Source organism: Daphnia carinata, chromosome 1 (genome assembly GCF_022539665.2).
Source record: "Daphnia carinata strain CSIRO-1 chromosome 1, CSIRO_AGI_Dcar_HiC_V3, whole genome shotgun sequence".
NCBI lineage: Eukaryota > Metazoa > Arthropoda > Branchiopoda > Diplostraca > Daphniidae > Daphnia > Daphnia carinata.
In genome coordinates this window covers 1,501,987-1,521,476 of record NC_081331.1, presented here as the reverse complement: position 1 = coordinate 1,521,476, position 19,490 = coordinate 1,501,987, and the positions used below count along the sequence as shown (strand labels likewise).

General features: G+C 42.4%; 3 protein-coding genes across 3 annotated transcripts; 2 read left to right on the top strand and 1 right to left on the bottom strand.

Moving 5' to 3' along the window:
- Positions 1-1,349: 1,349 nt before the first annotated feature.
- On the bottom strand, positions 1,350-2,873 carry LOC130692052 (mucin-2-like). The gene is made up of 2 exons (XM_057515123.2): positions 2,810-2,873; positions 1,350-2,646 (listed from the first exon to the last, which is right to left on the bottom strand). Exons 1-2 carry the CDS (start codon positions 2,834-2,836, stop codon positions 1,411-1,413), a joined length of 1,263 nt encoding a protein of 420 aa, XP_057371106.1. The 5' UTR covers positions 2,837-2,873; the 3' UTR covers positions 1,350-1,410.
- A 2,777-nt stretch (positions 2,874-5,650) lies between these two features.
- LOC130692061 (putative fatty acyl-CoA reductase CG5065) lies at positions 5,651-12,483 on the top strand. Its single transcript, XM_057515132.2, has 10 exons — positions 5,651-6,494; positions 6,901-7,367; positions 8,144-8,420; positions 9,598-9,846; positions 9,926-10,071; positions 10,563-10,732; positions 10,799-10,931; positions 11,000-11,243; positions 11,314-11,564; positions 11,648-12,483. The coding sequence occupies exons 3-10, from the start codon at positions 8,217-8,219 to the stop codon at positions 11,754-11,756; spliced, it is 1,506 nt and encodes a 501-aa protein (XP_057371115.1). The 5' UTR covers positions 5,651-6,494; positions 6,901-7,367; positions 8,144-8,216; the 3' UTR covers positions 11,757-12,483.
- Positions 12,484-14,802: 2,319 nt separating this feature from the next.
- Positions 14,803-19,486, top strand: LOC130692054 (serine/threonine-protein kinase Nek7-like). The gene is made up of 9 exons (XM_057515125.2): positions 14,803-15,094; positions 15,262-15,384; positions 16,026-16,144; positions 16,432-16,538; positions 16,812-16,893; positions 17,061-17,108; positions 17,204-17,276; positions 17,611-17,724; positions 17,795-19,486. The coding sequence occupies exons 1-9, from the start codon at positions 14,942-14,944 to the stop codon at positions 17,945-17,947; spliced, it is 972 nt and encodes a 323-aa protein (XP_057371108.1). The 5' UTR covers positions 14,803-14,941; the 3' UTR covers positions 17,948-19,486.
- The last annotated feature ends 4 nt before the right edge of the window (positions 19,487-19,490 follow it).

Below are 19,490 nucleotides of genomic sequence, written 5' to 3'. Positions count from 1 at the left end.
TTTGTTTTTTGTTTTTTTTTAAGGTTTTCTTTTCCTTCTAAAGTAGCGAGAGGTGAATGGAGAGCGGCCCTAGTACGGCCGGCGGACGGTGCTGTTTGAAGCTACTAGGTTTGTTATTTTTTTTTCCTTCTCTCTTTCTTTGGTGTATTAAAGAAGAGGACAAAGAAGAAGAAGAAGAAGAAAAGGTGGTGTGGATGGATGGAGAAGGGGAGGGAATCCGAACGCCGCAGAGATCCCAACCAACCAATAACCGAACGGTGCCAAAGTGAAAGGCAACTCCGGCATGGCCACCTTCGACGAAGAAGGGGGGAAACTCGGGGGAAAAGGACAGAGAAGTAAGAAAGAAAAAAGAAGAACAAGAAGAAGAAAACGAAGTGAAACAAAAAAAAAGAAAAGAAAAGGAAAACATAGCGGAGAAGTAGGAGGAGAAGACGGAATCTCTCCGAAATCGAGTTCTATTACGTGACTTGCTCACGCACGTATTTACTCATTATAACAGAACACTAGTTTCGGCAGAAGACACGTACAGAAGAAGAGCGTGTGTCTAGACCAGCAAAGAGAAACGGAAAGAAGAGCCACACACACCCCAAAAAAAAAACCGGCAATAAGTAGAATAATTGGTGAAAGAAGAGTTACTAGTTCAATGTTTTGTACAAGAGAAACACAAGAGAGAAAGAGATGATTATTCGAAAAACAACTAGAATGACGGGCTTCGTGGGAAAACAGGTCACACAATTACGCTACAGTTTAAAGGGGAAAAAGGCACACAAACAAAAAAAAAAAAAAAAAAAAAAAAAAAAGACAGCCCCACCCAGTCAAAATGCGACTAGTGGTACGTCAGCAGGTGCCCGGTTTGCTTGTGATAGGTACTATCGTTTAGCATATCGTTATGAATCAGACAGGCGGCACGTTATTTCGTGCAACCACAGCGCTTGACCGGTTTACTGGGCCTTTCTTTGAGACTGGTTGCGTAAGGATTGGATCGACCTTCACAGTTTTGCTGCAGAACAATTCATTTGATTCGTGTTTGCCAGCATTCCTATTCAGCTATTCAGTTTGATTGATCAGCATGCAATCATATTTCTCTTTTTTGTTTTTTTTTACTACAATTTTTTGTTTTTGCTTTTATTCAATTGCCGCTTGTGATAACCGCGAGGCAAATTGAGCAAAAAAAACGTAGAAATCGCACAATTGTTCCAAGGTCTAAACAATTTTTATACAATTGAATAAAAAAAAAAAGTTTTTGTTTTTTTTTATAAATAAAGGCCAGCCATTATTTGGTGTATTTTGTCATAATCACGACGGGAAAATAAAAAATAGAGGAGATGAAACAGATGAGATTTGGAGATTTAAAAAGTTTGTTCGTTTTTAGTTTTTTTTTTTTTTACACGACGCAGGACGGTATTGGAACTAGACCGATGCGGTCGCTACTGACGGAGATGTTTGAACGCCGTTGGACACCAACTGTGGCCAAGCAGAAAGCGGGAGCAAATTAGCGGGAGCGCCATTACCTCCAACGAAATACACGGGCCGCCTATTGTTGCCAATCAACGGATTAGCAAGAGGAGTTAAGATGGTGGACGCCGGTTTAATTTTTTGTTTGGCATTTGTCGAAGTCTGAGTTGTAACCGGAACCCGATTTTGATACATCATCTGGAACTGTTGCTGTTGGAAGGCAGGATTGCGCATCATTTGCTGGACCATGATTGGATTTTGCATCACGGGTTGATGTTGTTGCATATTGGCCACTGCCATTGGGGTGAAATTCGGTACCTGGATTTGCTGGCGTGGCCCATAGCTAGCGGCTGTTTGCACCTGATTAGTTGGTTGCTGGATTGCAGTGGCACCGCCAACCGCCATCTGCTGCTGTTGTGGCTGATTAAATACCGCGGCCGGTGGGATAGCTGATGGTGCTTGCTGCTGGCCTAATCCTGTAAAGCTCGGCTGCCACTGCTCATTAAAAGGGGCTGTAGTGATGGCGGATTGAGTGGTGGCGGTCTGTTGCGCTTGAGTAGCGGCCGGGCTAGGAATCTGTTTTTGTTGCACCGCAGACGAGCTGGGATTGGCCGTCGTTTGAGCGACAACAGCCGTAGGCTTTGTTTGCGTGTCCGTCTTTTGCAATGGTTCAATCTCGTTTAACCCGGCCGGTTTCTTTACGGCTTGCAATTTTTCAGCAGAAACCAGCGGAGTAACCGACGTTTGCTCTTTTTGGACTCGAGGAAGGATCGTTGTTGTCTCTACGATTATTGCGGGAGTCGTGTTAATAGCTGTGGTAGGTTTGCCAGTAGTTGTCGTTGTCACGGTCGGGATGTACTTGGCTGTAGCCACACCAGCAGTTGCGGGTTCATGGTTGGCGGTGGAAGGCCTCGTAGTAGTCTTGGTTGTCGTCGATGGCGGTAGAGTCGAAGTCGATGGTGTGTTGACTAAGAAACTCTTGGTAGATGCCGCCACGGTCGGCATTGCTGTGCTCAAGCGGAGGAAATCGGTCATCATATCGGGATAGTCGCTGTCGGCAAACTCGTTCGATTGTCCCAGTTGTTCCACTTTCAAGGACGGATGCGAGGCACCTGTGTTGCTACTGTCAGGCACCGGATGGCACCAGAATGCAGCGACGCACACGGCTAATGTTAGCCAACATTTGACCATCTGGCACGAAAGAAAGAACGTAAACAGGGCATTCACGTCACCACACTTTCCATAGGGACGAGAAGCGCGTACATAACGTGGTAAGGAATACACAAATCATCAACATACGTCGGACGACGGACCACAATTAAAAAGTTAAAATAATAATAGTAATAAAACTTACCAGACGGGAACTGCCGAGTGGTGACATGTTGATAGAGCCTGTGAGAGATCGTCAGTTGGAATGATTCATCACATGATCAGGTGCTGTGTCTTAAATACAAAAAGCATCCTAGACCTACCTATCCCTCATCAATTAAGCAAGGCCAATGGAAAAAACGTTTTGAACGAGAAGACCTTCCAACTCCGGGTCAAAGCAGTTCGTTGGCGCATGTCCCATGGGAAGCTTTGTGTAACCCTCGCAAACGATGATGAGATCCACGTTTAATCCTGTAATTAACAGGTGCACTTTACAGTCGCCTTATTCATACTAAACAGCAATCGCCTTGCAAGACCTCCCAGTTCGTGGTACGATGGTTCTTTTCTCCATGGACGTAATCGGATTACGGAGCCGTAATAACCACCCAAGGATGAACTAATAGTTAATAGTAATGTGGAAGTGGCGCGTACCTGATAACGCTCGATCAGTCCTTTCCTTATTCATTAGCAAGTTGTTAAATGGCCAATCATCGGATCCAATCGAGCAGGAAATGGGCCAGTGTTTTCACCATTAAACAATAGCGAAGAGAATGCTCTTTAAAATAAAATTACATTTAACAATCTAGTATCCATTTCTTTTCTTTTTTTTTTTTCAATATTAAAATTCGCTTGAAATCCATTATTGATGTGTTCCTGATTTCACCCCACCATCTGCGATTAGGTAATGCTTCGCGATATTGCTAAAAGTTCCAGGCAAGTGCTGTTGAATTATGTATGAAATTTCCGCAGGGGATTCCCCTTCATCTCACTTGGCATTGTCGGATAAGTAAGACGCACCTCATTCATTCTAATCGTTTGCGTGTCCCAAAGTTTGTCCAGTGTGGAAACCCACTGGCTTGAAGCCACCACCCACCGTGTGTTCGTAGTTGTTCAGCTGAATGCTGATGAACTAAAAGGCCAACATCGTTCACTTATCAAAAGGAATAAGAAAGAGTGGACGTCTTGAGCAATCATGAAGAAAGAAACAGAAAAAGCTTGGAAACTAAATTTGAATGAACGAGTCAGAAACTAACTGTTACTCCTACACACTGTATCGTGAGCAGTTGTTTCCCGCCCGGCTGTTGCGCGTTTAGAATAGATGCACGATATAACTATATATATATTTTCTCCTCATGCGTGGTTGTTCCTAAGTAGCTGGTGTCATTGAATTAATTCACTTATTTATTAGTCGTTTTATTGGACCTATATAACTCTACAGGTCCGAGCTCTCTTTTTTCTTTTATTGCCTTCCTGCACGATGCAGTTTCGAGACGTTGTGTAACAAGACAGTGTATTTATATTGGCTCGTCCTTTCTCTCTGCCACTTGCCGATTTCAGCAGCTATTGCTTGGCCTCACTCAATGCCTAAAAGAAGCATTGAGATGATAAAAGAAGAGATGGATCAAGATCCTGCATCATTTAAGCTGTTGCATAGAATTCAGTCTCTTCAAACTCGTTTTGCTTTGTATAAATAGTCGGCCTAAGTACTTGTCGGTTTGTTTGAAAAGAAATGCAACTCACGTCTGTAATCGAGATGTTTCTCCAGCTAACAGTATAATGACATTTTTAATATTTGCCTATGTCAAATGCATTCACTCCACCTGGTGCTTGATCATGTAGGACGTCATTTATCGCTGTCCACAACGTTGTTAGAAAAAAAAAGAAGCAAAACATGAACGCTAATTCGTTCTTTGCTATCGATGTGTGGTTCGTCAAATGAGGGCAACATGGAGAGAAAGAAAGTAGAAGGAGAAATGTTGGTTGATGGCATCCAGTTTGCGATGCGGTGCCAAGAAAGCTATCGGCAGGCGATAATTTTCACTGCCTGATTTATTCCGACTGTCATCGTGGAATTGTCAATTCTTTTTTCGGATGAGATCCTTTTTGCTTCTTTTCTCTTAGCATACGTTTTTCTTTGTGGTCTGTGTCTACGTTTGTCGGTCGGCCAAATGCGAATAAGAAAATGGTAATATAAAAAAAAAACACCTGTCGAAAAATAAAGAAGGAAGTCGAACGAAGCAAGAAGAGAGAAAGGTGAGAAGCCTCAGGGCGATCTGCCTACTCCAGAGGCGGAGGTAAAAAAAAAAAAAAAAAAAAAAAAGAGAAACGAGAAGACCGAACCGATATTCAACCTGAAGAGAAAATATGTTTTGATGAAGAAAAAGAAGAGAAAAGCCGAAAAGGAAAAGAAGAAGAAAAAAAAAAAAAAAATAGGAAGAAGGGAAAGAATTCATATGCCCCCCTTTTTTTTTCTTTCTCTCTCTCTCTTCCCGTCTGTTTCGGTCACAGGTATTTGCTTTTCTCTCTTTTTTTATTTCGTTCTACGTGTAGCGCTCACACAAGGCGCCACGACGACCTGCAGCGAAACGTACGGTACATTGGGCGTGTGGGGTGATGGGACCGCACCAGGCCTCCTTTCATGGTATCCGAAGAGCGCATTAAGCGCGCGCGCTTATAGTTTGGGGTTCTTTGAACGATACGACTGTGCCAACTTTCTTTCTTTCATTTGTTTTCTTGTCTACTCGCTATCTTTACTATAGTTCTTAATTCTTCTTTTTTTTTTTGTTCTCCCTTCTTTACCTCTGGCTAAAATTGGCCATCCAACGTCCTCCTTTTTTTTTTTTTTTTTTTGAATTCTTCTTCACTGTGTTTTCTTATTTCTCTTTCTTACTTCTTCCAGCTTTTTTTTTTTTCTTTTTCGTTCTTCTCTTATATAATTTTAAGTCGATTCTTTTTCTTTCTTTTTTTCGTAGCAACGGGTTGGCGTGAGTCGTCTGAACACTAGACTAAGGCAGTTAAGAGCCAGCCCGGGCCGTCGACGGTCACGGTTCATTGTCGATTGTTGTGCTGTACGAAAAACTCGATTGGACAAAACGAAATTAAGAGCGCGAAAAAAAAAAAGTTTGAGGTTATGCCACCGAGAATCAAAGTGAATTCGTTCATCAATCAAGATTCTTATCATCCCTTGTCTTAACAGACAATTACGTAAAAAGAGCGGACGCAAATTGAGTGTTTCACAAGAGAACAGGTTTTTCTTGATTGTCTGCATTCATTTGCATGTTGGACCGATTGCCGATTGGCAGCACGCTAAACGGGAGGTGTGAAAAAAAAAGAAAAACAGAAAGAAAAACAAAAACAAAACCACGGGTGATACTGGAAAACAAATGAAACAAGCCGTCCGTTCCTAATGTGGCCAAAGTGTCAGCGAAAACATTCAGGCCGAGGAACCGTGATCGATTCTCTTTCGTCCAATAGACCTTCTCCATCTTTTGACCGAGACAACTAAAACCTAAAAAAAAAAAAAACACACACAAAATAAAAAATTGAAAAGAAACTACCCACCCACCCACACAGGCCTGCCCCTCCCTGCTTTCTTCCTCCTACCTTTCGGCCCACTCCTCCCTATTGGAAAGAGAGGGAACTGGGACAAGAGCCCGTGCGCCGTGCGTTCAGACGACCGAGCGCCGCTGACCGACTAGAGCGCACAGCTTACCACAGTCACGCCCGCTGCTACCGCATTCATTCATTCACCATTCGTCTACTACACTTGAATCCATGGATCTCTCGGCGGCGTAGGATGAAACTTTCCCTCTTTTCTCCTACATTGAAAAATCGAGACAAGGCGTAGGAATCCGAGTGAAAACAGACTGCCATTTCAAAGAAAAAAAAAGGTATCTACCGAAAATTGTGGAACCGTTTGAAAAAGCGAAGAAAGAAAGAAGAAGAAACAGAGGAAACTTTGGGGTTTTGGTCTGGTTGGAATCGCACCTCCCCCCTATACTTACCTACCTACCTACCTACCAATTTTGTAGTTTTTTTCTTTCGTTCTATCATTCTTTATAGTTTCTCCTTCTTTCTCCCTTTTTTCAGCCTTCCTCTAAGGATAAAAAAAAAATGAAAGAAAACGAAGCTTCTAAATAACCTGCCCAGGTACCCAGTATCCACTACTATCCCTCCCCATCTCTCCTATCTGTGAACTGCGTCTCCTTTTCTCTCTTTCATTCTTTCTCTTTCTTTCTTCGACGTCACAGATGGTATTAATCGTCTTTCCAAAGCTAAGCTTATTTCTCTCTGCAGAAAAGACTCGCGGTGCAAACGCAGCTCTCAGTGGTGGACCAGACGCACTCACAGACTCAACACGCCTTCGCGACATTCCAGTACAACAGAGTTTTTTTACGACGAAGGACCGGTCGCAACCAGTTAAAGAAGATAGAATAGAAGGGCCTGCAACATCGTTTAGTGTCGTCCAGCCGATTTCCTAATACGTCGTTGTTGGTGTGCCTCTCTTTATTATTTATTATTATTTTTTTTTTTTTGGCCTTTTCCTGTCCGCCGTGGTCCGTTCCCGCGTGTACATTAAGTGCAGTGACAGTTTCGTGAGTGCCTCAACTGGTTGGTGAATCCCCGTGCCAGACACCGCATTTTTTCTTCTATAGTTAAACGATCTCACGATCGCTCACGGTCGTCGTGTAGGTGGTCGGCGGTTTACAGAAACGAGATAGCATTTGATTGGCCGCCAAAAACACAACCTCAACCTTTATAAGGTATGTTTAGTCAATTTGCATTTGCAAAAAATAACTTGGAATTCACCGACGAGTGCGTAGAACAAAAGAAAAACGCCCATAAAGGGACCTTTTTTTGTGTGTTCTATCCTTCCTGTCCTTGTGTGTATATTTTTGTATCTTCTTTCTTTTTTTCTTTTTTTTTGACTATAGAAATAAGTCATAAAAAAAAAAAAGTTAAGGTTGGTGGCGGGACGGAAATAGTTTGGGGGGAGGGGGGACAATTTTCGATCTGAAAGAATACACCCTCTACGGGTTGCCCCCAATTTGCATCTTTTAAGATTCATTCCTTTCCTCCTCTTTAGCTGTGTGGATTTGAAATCACATGCTGCACCCTACCTTTTCGCATTGGCATTCCGCGTTTGTTCGGTTCGTTTCTATCCTTTCCCCACCGATTCGTCTTTCTCTTTTGCTTGTCTCCCCCCCCCCCCCCTGCCATTTCCCTCCCAGTCGTCCTTGTCTGATTTTCCCGACCTTTTCTTCTTTTTGCACTTGGTCCGTGACAGGAGATAGAATAATTTTTCAGTTTCTCGTCCAGACACACGGCTTGTATGGTAAAGAACTTGAATCGTGATTTCCCTATTTTTACAGCCGTCAATTCCACAGGAAGGCTTTGATGCATTAGTGGAAATTGCTTATTCAACACGATCATGTTCAATCTATTTACCTTGCCCTTGTTGAATTTTTTGTTTGTTTTCAAATAATTTGTTTTTTTCTTTTTTTTTTTCTATTTGTTGTTGAACATCGTTTGTGTCAAGGTCTAAACAGAAAGGTCGGCTGTGTCGAGCGATCCAGTCAGCCTCCGATTTCGAAGTTTCATCAGCCGCCATCATGGAGACGAAGGAATTATCCAATATGGTCGAGTTTTACCGCGGCCGGAGCGTGTTCGTCACAGGTGGGACGGGGTTTCTCGGCAAAGTGCTAGTGGAGAAATTGCTGCGATCCTGCCCAGACCTCAAGGCCGTCTATTTGCTCATCCGACCCAAAAGAGGCCAAGATGTCCGCACCCGGATTGAGGAATTCAACCAACACATCGTAAGATAATTTCATTAATTAATTTTTTTTTGTTTAAGAGAAACCTTTGGTCAAAAGGAAACGATTACGTCGGATGTTTGCTACATCCCGATGGAACTATTGGAACAAGACTCTGTTTGCAGACAGACGGATCTAATCATGCAATATCCGCTTTGCTGTGGGTGCCGAGTAATTATGGGCCAACGCAATTTCGATAAAGGTGGCGAGAACGTCTATGGGAAGCTCAAAGAGAAAGTTTGTTTGAAGGGTATGTTTAAAAAAAAAAAAGTAAAGGACGGACGTGGGATGGTGCAACACACAACATTAACTGGTTGTCTGGGTTTCAGGTGCTCGTGTACCCGTTTTCTTTGCTCGCTACTGGCTTGTGTTGAGCAAGTCAGTCACGTTGCAGCAATGGATCTCATCCATTTGCTATTTGGTTCCGTTCCATCGAGTTTGCGTCCCACCCAACAAACGCTTTTCTTTTCTTTCTGTCTGATGATGAAACCGTACTCGCATGGGTGCAACACATTCGTTTGCCCAGCAGCAGCGTCGCCATGTTGGCCAGTTGCTGCTTTGGATCGAAGTTTAGCGGTCGAGACGCGTTGCCCGATGGCGAGAGCTTGAAACGTTGGACGAAACATATGAGGAGGGGGGGGGGGGGGGGGAGACACACATGCGTGCGCAAGACATGAGCTTATTCGAGATTGCCTCAAGTTTCAACTGCTCAACCGTGGAGCCCCCATTCCGAACGAATGGCGTCATTCATGCCGGGTTGCGCTGCGAATGCGTCCGGTCATGGCCGAGCGCAAAGATGGAATTATGGTGTTGTCGATCCCGGTGGCTATATACGTTGCGTGCCTCGAGCTTACGCTCGAGAGAGGGAGAGATAGAAGTGACCCACTGCACCAGCGAGAATGCAAGAGGAAGCTTATAGCCGTGAGAGGAAGGTTATCGGTGGGCGGTGGAGAAAAGGCCAGAACATTGAGAATTAAAAGTCACGATGACTCGTCGAAAATTATGCTTACTAAATCACGTGCATGTTAAAATTCACGGACTTGGGGGACAGGAAAGAAGTTCATTAAGAAATTGTTATGACATTTTGTAAAATTTGTAACTTTGATTTGTAGTTGCCTACTAACAAACGAAGTAGAAAGCGAATTTGAAAAAAAATCAAATGAATTGAATGAATTGACAGGTTTTCGAGAATTTACGGCGTGACCGGCCCCAAGTCATGAACAAAGTAATCCCCGTGGCCGGAGACGTGACCATGCCCAGCTTAGGCATCTCGCCTGAAGACTTGAAACTTCTATGCGACGATGTCTCGGTCGTTTTCAACTCGGCGGCAACAGTTCGTTTTGACGAAGATTTGCGGACGGCCGTCGAGCTCAATGTCAAAGGACCGCAGCGGCTCATGAATGTTTGCCATCAAATGAAACGCTTAGAGGTACATGTCTATATACAAACGGTTGTTCATCGTTAATCTCGTTTAAACCAACGTTTGTCTCTTCATTATCATGTAACAGGCTCTCGTTCACGTCTCAACGGCTTATAATAACCTGGACAAGGAAAGTATTGAGGAAGTTATCTACCCGACGCCTATTACGCCTCGAAAACTGCTTGAAATCGTCGATTGTCTGGACGAGGACATGCTGACGAGCATCACCAGCAAGTAAGAAAAAAATTTATGACTACTCACAGACGCCTCAGTTATAATGCGCATGAGAAATGGCTCGAGGCTCTCTTGGTGGTTGTGATCGCCATTGTTGCTTATACCATCACATCTTCGTCAACGACAAACGAATCTCAAATTGCTCAAATGTTTCGGTTTTCCTTTTTTTGCGGACAAACGTACAGCAGCTGTTTGGTGCTTTCGCCATTTAACTAAGTAGACAGTTAACTAGTAGAAAAGAAGTACTAGCAGTTGCGACCTAATTGTTGCGTTTTGAGACCGAGAAAGACACAAAAGAAAGAGCAAAACGTGGTTTTGTCTGTTAAATTTCTTTTCTTCTCTCTGCCAAAGACACGCATATGCTCCAGCGTCAGCTGGTGAAATCCACTTGTGATCGTGGAAGTCGCTTATTCACGCATATGGCTGACAGTTAAAATGATACTTATGGAGTCTTAACAGTTTGTTGTTTCTTGTCTGTATTTGCTGCGTAGACTTGTAGGCAAATGTCCCAATACGTACGCCTACACCAAAGCCATCGCCGAACAGTTGCTGCGCGAGGAGCACGGTGACATTCCGCTGGCCATCGTTAGACCGTCAACCGTGACGGCCGCCCTGAAGGAACCCATGCCCGGTTGGATTGATAACATCAACGGGCCAACTGGTTCGATATATTTTTTTTTTCCTTACAATTTGTATTTTCACTTTAATTGAGTGGAAACGTTCTTAGGTATAATCGCGGGCGTAGGCAAAGGTTTCCTTCGAGTGGTACGATCCCGACCGGACTTGGTTGGCGACATGATTCCGGTGGAATTCCCCATCCATTTGATGCTAGCCGTTGCTTGGTATACGGCTACTCACAAGTGAGTTGAACACGTCCCTATGTCCCAAATTCAGCTTGGATTTTATAATTGTGATTGTTTTTTTATAGATCTAACGAAGTAAAAGTGTACAATTGCTCAACTGGCGATCAAAATCCGCTTAGCTGGGGTGAATTCCGCACCATCGCGTTCGATGCGTGGATGGAAAAACCTGGCGGAGATATCATGTGGTACCCCAGCATCAGTTTCATCAGCAGCGAGTGGAACTACACAATCGCCGCTTACATCTTTCACTACATTCCGGCTTACATAATCGATTTCCTCGCTCGATTGCTAGGCAAACAGCCTAAATTGGTACAAACAATGCAATTAAAATTTGTGGGAAAAAGCTCGTGACAAATTTCGATTTCACCTTGTTCTTTAGGTTCGATTCTACAGCAAAGCCGATAGGGCTATGGCGTGCCTTAATTTTTACACGATTCGACAGTGGCGATTCATCAGCGATAATGCTATCCGCCTGCTGGACAAAATGTCGGCTCAGGATCGTGAGATTTTCTACTTTGACGTGCGTCAAATCAATTGGCGGCAGTACATTACCAACTACGTGGCGGGTACGAAAAAATACATTTTGAAGGATAACACACCGGTAGAAGAAGCCAAAATCATCATCAAAAGGTTTTTTTTTTTTTTAATCATTGTGCGTTCATTTGGTTACACAGTTTATTTATTGATTCTTATTTATACATTCGATTAAAAAGGTTTTATTGGCTACAAAAGGCTACTCAAGCGATCCTTTTGCTCGTCGCGTTCTTTGTCGGCTTGCGCTTGTTCACTTGGATATTTGGCGGCGCACTGCAGGCCACGTAGCCGCTCATTGATATCATTAATCGCTTTTTTGTTTTGTTTTTGCAGACACCACAATCGTGATGGATAACCATCCAATTATCATTTATATCAACGTTTTTTTTTTTCTCTTGTCATTATAACCTTCTTTACACACAGTATAGAAAAGTAGTATCTCTTCCAACACCCATGAAGTACAGAAAGATGAAGACAAAAAATTTCAGAAAATTCTCAACAAAAAAATAGTGTTAAAAGGAATGAGTAGTTGCATTATATGCAAATAATAGTTTAATTACAGAGCAATGGAAACCAATACGTGCATGGATATGTGATGACATTGTATGTATGTGCTTCTTTTTTTTCATGAATGATTTTGTTTTTAATTCCCTCAGTTTTGCCTTATATGGACGGGAAAAACAAGATAAACAACACACAAAAAAAAACAAACATTGTCAAAGCCGAACGAGTTCTATATTTTGTTTGATTTTGTTTTCTTTTGAATTTCGGGCGGTTCTTTTATGTCAATGGTCGTCTGACTGCTAAGCGGTTAATTCTCCCATGTTACCCATGCGCAACTTCCCCTTGATTACACACTCCACGTTTATTCCTCCTGCAGTTGCCCGTGTTCTTAAGCTGGTGGCTGCATGCAAAAAAAAAAACCATTACAATATCCATATTATTTAGAAATATACATCACATCTGCTCATTCCACAATAAAACGACAACATTGTTGTCTAGTACTGTACTCAAATCTCTTGTCCTAGTTGCATTTTCATTTCGGTTTTTTTATTACGTTTAGGGCATGCATAAGAGCAAAGCGGAAGCCAACATTTTTCACGCTGGACTATCCAACAGATGGCGATGGTGCCAGCCAAATAATTTGATATCAGCCAAGATGATGATTTTTACTTTGAGGCTTGCCATAGTATTAGATTGAGAGCAACCGATAAGCTGATAACACGTTCTCTAAAAAGGGCAATTGAAGACCTTCATTTTTTTATTAATTGCAAGACCTTGGCCCCAACGTTAAGTATGGTCCTGCTATTCAGGATTTTTGGAACAGGTGCGCTACCCACTGTGATAAACTCACATCCATCTATTAATAACAAGCGATGACATGGCGAAACGTGGCAAAATAGCCTTGGACTCACAGCCATTATGGATGCAAAAATACTAGTAATAACCAGAGTCATCATTACCAAGGTTTCTTGCTTGAAGAAGGTGACCGTCAAACATTTCTTCATCTTTTCTTCGAAACTTTTTTTCGACCTCGCCAACGCCAAATCGTATACGGTCAAGTCAAGAAACCGCTAAAGAGAAGTCGTGGAAATTTGTACGCGTGAAACGAACATTTTTTCCTTTCACGACAGGAAGACGTAACGAATGAAGGCGGCAACAGAGTCTCTCTTGAGGCTGTTGCAATCATTTTTAGTTGGGAAAATACGCAAATTTTAGAAGGTCGTCCTGAATTTGCACAATTCAAAAGAGCCTTCAAATAATGCGGGGAAGTCCGAAGAAAAGGCTTACCAAGTAAGCTATGATTCACGAAATTTTTTCTGAGATTTGACCGCGGAAAATCGGTACCTAGGGTGGCGTGAAGCGATCACCTGTTGAAACTCAACCACACGATCACGCTGATCGATAACTGGCTCAAGCCGCATCGATCACGAGCGATCAATGATTCCATTTTCCCATCAACAATTCGGCTGTCATCCTTAGAGACATGAGCAAAGGGAAAGGAGCCAAAGGAGAGAAAAAAATGTGCAAGAACGTCATGAATGGTGAAATGTGTGCATACTAATTAACGAAATAGGAAAGAAATTTTCACTAGTAACTCGTAGTAGCTGGTTGTACACCACATTTTTCCGCTGGGCAAGTAGTGTCGGAGATAAACCGCAACCAGCTGGCTATATTATTGCACTTCGTATATCTTCTCCCTTAACTTTAAGCTGAAAATGGTGAAAGAAACAAAAGACTAATGTTAACGAAAACGCTAAAAAAATACTAAGACACTCCAATATTCATAAATATATGGCGAAAGTCTGAGGGAATAATCACAAGAGTTTCCATTTTTCATTTTCTTTTTTTTTTCCTTTTAAACGGTTTACTTTCGCTTTGGTTAGTTCGCATGTTCTACTCTTTACGTGTATTTTTCCGATGTGTACCAGCTAACCGCATAGCTATAGTACACACATCTACCCATACGGAGGTGAGCCTATTTTGGACTTGAACGCCAAAACTAATAGGCCCATTCCTTTCTCTTTCTAATCACTCTCTTATTGCGAAGCAGCAGCAAAGGAAAGTGAATTGGTGAAAAGGGAAAAGCGAAGCGGTGGAATTGAGGTCATGGCGTACTATCGTGCTAACCCACTTGCAATATGGTGCGGATTCACCTCCGGTGGCAAAGACACACCTTCCCATCATCGCTGGTGCAGCATGCATACGAAAATTACCATAAATTTAACAGTATAGACAAGGCGTTTATTCTGGTCTGATGAGTTAGCAGAGGAAAGGCGAAACCGAGACATTCCTCTAGCGTTTCACGTCTCGTTCCGCAAAAGAAAGGAAAACAAATATAGAAACGTAACTGGCTTGCTGAAACTGGAGCGACAGGAAACGAATAGAAAAGACACCTGCAGTAAAGAGGTGATACTTTAGTTCACGTTTGCGTGCAACTATTTATATCGATATGTAGTTGTCACAGCACATCTACGGTTATCTTTGTGTTGTAATGTTTCTCTGTAGGTCCAATGTCACGAACCATTGGATTATTGCATCATATCAACGGTTGTTTCGATTTTTATTGCGTGAGTCGCTTTCGTACTCGAGTTCACTCGACCAACTAACAAAATAAAAAGTCTGAAATCTCACTGGCGACAGATAAAAAAACAACATAAAATGGGCAATGCGATGGTAGTGACGAAATACCTGTGACGTCGTTGGGTTGTCCACGATGAAACTCATTGGCTTTCCATAGAACCAATTGCGTTCGTAATTTCACTGTCGAGTTGGCAGCTTGTGACGTCACAAAAACAACTGCAAAAGGTGTCATCAGGGTTAATGAACTGAAAATGTTGGCCAGTCAAATTCCTAACGAGGGTGACATCGGTCACTAAACGTGTGCTTTTTCTGCCACGTCATCGTCAGCCAATAGACTTTGTGTTATCGTGAAATTACGTATAAGGAAGTTTCTACGTTTGTTCCGAGCCATGGAGAAGAACGCTAAGTTTCCGTTACGTTCAAACGATGTGGTACGTGACGTCACTTTGGCCAATGACGACGGTCTACTGGCAGACGAGGAGACACTGTCTCTGTCACAATTTGCTGTGAGTCGTGAAATCGGCAAAGGGCAATTTAGTCAGGTAATTCAATTCACCACTTGTCCGTCAAGGCATTAAAAAAATGGTGTATGGAATGACAATGCAATGCTAAAATTAAGAGATGAACTCTAATCACTTCTTGATCACTAAGTCTTTTCTGGTTTCACATTGTTCTTGGTTGCATTCGTAATTTGAATGTTATTCAAAAGGTGTATTCAGCCACATTCCGACCCTGCCCTCAACGCCAAGTTGCAATCAAACGTGTCGAGCTGCTCGAAATGGTCGACTCCAAAGCACGGGCCGACTGCCTCAAAGAAGTTCAACTGCTTAAGTTAAGAAAAAACTTTTAGTTTTGAAGCTTCTTCTTGTCGTATATGCCTGCGTGGAATCAGAGAACACCCTTGTATCATCCCAAATTGGCTACAATGTTTGGCCTAACGGGATATTGACACACAGTCGCAAGTCTGAAGACTTAAGCGGCGGCCAAGATCTTAGCTGAGATAATGTTTATATTTTTTTTTTGTGGAAGGATGTTGCGTAAGGTCCGACTGGTTTTTTTTTTCTTGGCTCATGTGACCTTTTCATGGCTTTTCAAAACAGTTGAAATTATTTTTTTTTTATTCGCGCTTGGTATTTTGCTAATTTATTCTGCATCCGGTTCGAAAACGCCAACAGACAACAAGACATAGCAACAGGCCCCAGTGAAAAAATGTGGTTGATGACGCAACTTAAATGTTTTTGTTTTACGTAATTAAGCAGAATAATAGCCAATGGGAAAGAGACAATTGTTGGAGAAGCACGACCGATAATTCTAGTAGAAAATGTGGGTGGTACCGCGTGTTTTGCATTTCACGCCCTGATTCGGATGACAACCAGACTTTGTTTCTTCATGTTTTCCTCTTCCCAGTCTACCTTTCTCTACTTCAAAATTCCAAAAGAAAAAAAAAAACAACTTTCGGTTTGTGTGTTATAGCAACTGAAACATCCGAATGTGGTGCGCTATTTGGGTTCGTTCGAAGAAAAGCAATCCGGCCAGCTGCTGATCGTGCTTGAGCTAGCAGGTGCGGGAGATTTGGCCAAATTTCTCTTCAGGTTCGTCCGTGACGTCTTTCTATGTACCTTATTTTTTTGTTTTGTTTAGAGATACGATATACCTATTATTATTAAACGATGTTAATCTTTTATCTCTCTTTATGGGATCTGATTCTTGCGTGAAGGGAGTTTCAAATTGGAACAAGGGCATCGATAGCTGCGCGATGCCTTTTTTGTTGTTGCTGTTTTCGCTTCGTCATGTTTTGTTTTGTTTTTTCTTCTTTTTCTTTACGTACATGTCGCTTTTGGCGTTTCCTTGCCCGTCCATCGCAATTTGTAATCAGCAGCTGTCAACGTCATTCCAGACTTATGACAGAACAAGCCATTTGGCGATTTTTTGTTCAAATCGCTTCGGCCCTCTCACACATCCACGAAAAACGAATCGTTCATAGAGGTAAAAAATGACGATATTTATTTAGCGGTACATTACATTTTATGCTTTAAAATGATGCACGTTGTTTTAAGCGTCACGCAACGCCAGGGCATTGAACATGCATCCGTTACAACGTGTGCATACCGGTTGTGGTTCTTAACACGTTTACCTGTGCAAAGAGGGGCAATGTTCGCTATACGCGCGTTTTTATGATTTACACTTCTATGGGAAATGCCTCACATTTTTATTTTCGCACTGCGCACGTTTTAACTTTTGTGTTACGATGGCTTGTAGACATCAAGCCGGCCAATGTCTTCTTAACTTCGGACTTGACCGTGAAACTGGGAGACTTGGGTCTTGGGCGCTTCTTCAGCAGGTACGATCATATCGTGTAAATATGGAGATTCGGTGGGTTTTTCCCTTTTTTACTATAAGAATAACATCACCGCCCATGCTGCAGAATGGCAATTAGATGATTTTTCTTTTTCTTTTTGGTATTCCCCTTTTCCCCCGTACCACAACAACATTCATTGCGTTCCCCAGCAAAACATTTGCAGCGCATTCGCTTGTCGGGACTCCATATTACATGAGGTAAGCTTAACATTCTTTATTAACACGCAGCATTCTTGGTTTTCTTTTGGCTACATCTTTTTCTTTTTCCTTTGCTTGCTTTACACATGAATCAGCCCTGAGCGACTCAATCAATGCGGCTATGATTTTTCATCGGATATTTGGTCACTTGGCTGTCTCCTTTATGAGGTTGTGTATAATTTTATGATAAAATTGCCGCATATTCAAGTGATTAAAATACGCGTTTTATTTTCTATGCTTACTAGTAAAGAAATAGCATTGGGCTGATTGAAAATGGCGTGCTAGATTAATAGTTGTAGACGGATACTGTTGCATCAATTCTGCCATTGTTTAGTTCTTACTAGTCATTGAAACTGAAAACATCCGAGGTTATTGCAGCTATCTGTCCTCGTGCTCGTACAAGGCTTTCACTGTATTTTTTAAAAAATGTTGCGCACCGTCATCTTTAACTATAAAAAACTGTGTATGTCAATGTCATTACTGAGCATTCCAATTCCCTTAGATGGCAGCGCTCCAGCCGCCTTTCAATTGTTTCAAGTCCAACTGGAACGCACTTCGCCAAAACATCGAACGCTGTGAATACCCGCCATTGCCGTCTGATCGCTACAGCGATGACGTAACCACACTCGTCACTTTTGTTTTTCTTATCTATCCTGATATGTCGAAATCATTTCTCGCCATTTCAGATGCGCCATTTGGTAGGATCCTGTTTGCAACGCGCTCCCACCGAACGGCCAGACGCCCTAAAAGTGTTTTGTATTGCCAAAACACTTTATTTGCAATCGTCAGTGGATAAAATTCCGGTAGTTGATCCATCATCTCGTCGCCATTGTTCGTGAACAACAAAAAAATGATTCTGGAATTTTAAAGAAAATCATTTTTACTCGCAGTCATAAACAATTTTTCGTGGGAGATATGGCGTAGAATTTGAAATAGTCCATCACAATGTTGAACAACATCCGTCTCGTGTAAGAACAACAACAGACGGTAAGCCAAAGCTTTCTTGATGTGGTCACTGAAAATGAAGTGAAAGCTGGAGCGGATTAGTTTCTCCGCGTCTTGTTCCGAATATCCATCCACAGTGAGTAGTTCCGTACCGCACGATTTCCTGATTTACGATCTCCGTCAGTCTTTTTGTAGCTTGTTTTTTTTTTCAAGTTTCATGTCATTTTTTTTTATTACTTCTCCGCGTTCCAAATCCGTGTTATGTCATTTTACGGAAAGGCAGATGTGCTATAGCGTTCAGCTTGTTTATATTTGTCCTGTATATTATTATATGAGTTTTCCCATCTTGCACGAACTCCATCATCAAACGCAATGGTCATTCAAATGGAAATAGAGAAATGAGAGGATGTTCTAGTGTAGTGAGCATTAATGACGTATCCGGCTGGTGTTATGGCTTGCACAGAGGCAATAGCGGGCGCTGGTAAACGGGAAACAGCCCGCCTCACCCAGCCTGGTCGTGATCCCTCCTCTTTGCTCGCTCAACTTATCCAGAAAGACACGCATGCGCGAGAAAACCAACGTCTGCGGTGTATTGATGAGGGTTTGGTGGTGGTGGGCGGCCCAAAAGAATCACCAATTTCTCCAGGTGTATGCCTTAACTTTTATGTTGTTTTTCGGTTAAATTTTTAATTTTATTTCTAATTTTTTGTTCACTGTCCTTTTCTTTCCTTCTCTTTCCTTCTTACTGCCGTCTAAGGTAAGCTCCCCTTGTTTTCAAAGAAGAGATAGGACTCAACAAGAAAAAGCTATACGGGAAAACTAATACTTTCCTCCCTTAGGGCCCGTTGCGGTGAAATTCCAGAAGAACAAGAAACAAAAAAAAAAGAAGAATACATAAGAGAAGAGGAGGAAGAAGAAGAGATTGAACAATTCCGAGGGGCGGCTCCGGCCTTTCGAAGGGATCTTTCCCTTGTTTCGATTTTCTCGCATAGGTGTATATGTGCATTGTATACTACCATATGTATGTATACGTAGATACCAAGTTATCTTTTTTTTTTTCTTTCGGGTTTTCGAGTGACCCCCAGGTTTTCCATTTTTCACTCCCCCTGCTGCTGAGCTGCCTCGTAGCAATTCTCTTTCTCTCTCTCTTTCTCTCTCTTTCGTTCCTTTACGGTTTTGTGGTGCTCACCAGAGGATCAGCCTACTCGGTTGGGGCGTGTGTGTGTGTGTCTTGAATGGGCGAAAGAGAGGCGATGTACCAGGGCAACGTTATAAGTAAGTGGGGACACGCTGGTTACTATCCCAGACAAGACGGGTACTCTCTGTAGGTCGCATGCACGCTCCTTAGACTCTCCCGAAGGAAGACAACCTAACCTTCTGCGTATTGGTCTACATTTAGTATCAATTCAATTCATTCGGCATTGGTTTCTTCGGTGG

Bases quoted from the DNA above. Each gene is read 5' to 3' on its own strand.
- LOC130692052 (XM_057515123.2), bottom strand. From the start codon at position 2,836: ATGTCACCACTCGGCAGTTCCCGTCTG. The intron at 2,647-2,809 runs GTAAGTTTTATT...CTTTCGTGCCAG, and splicing joins CACTCGGCAGTTCCCGTCTG to ATGGTCAAATGTTGGCTAAC.
- LOC130692054 (XM_057515125.2), top strand. From the start codon at position 14,942: ATGGAGAAGAACGCTAAGTTTCCGTTACGTTCAAACGATGTGGTACGT. The intron at 15,385-16,025 runs TTAAGAAAAAAC...TGTGTGTTATAG, and splicing joins AAGAAGTTCAACTGCTTAAG to CAACTGAAACATCCGAATGT. The intron at 16,894-17,060 runs GTACGATCATAT...TGCGTTCCCCAG, and splicing joins CTTGGGCGCTTCTTCAGCAG to CAAAACATTTGCAGCGCATT.
- LOC130692061 (XM_057515132.2), top strand. From the start codon at position 8,217: ATGGAGACGAAGGAATTATCCAATATGGTCGAGTTTTACCGCGGCCGG. The intron at 8,421-9,597 runs GTAAGATAATTT...ATGAATTGACAG, and splicing joins AGGAATTCAACCAACACATC to GTTTTCGAGAATTTACGGCG. The intron at 10,733-10,798 runs GTTCGATATATT...AAACGTTCTTAG, and splicing joins TAACATCAACGGGCCAACTG to GTATAATCGCGGGCGTAGGC.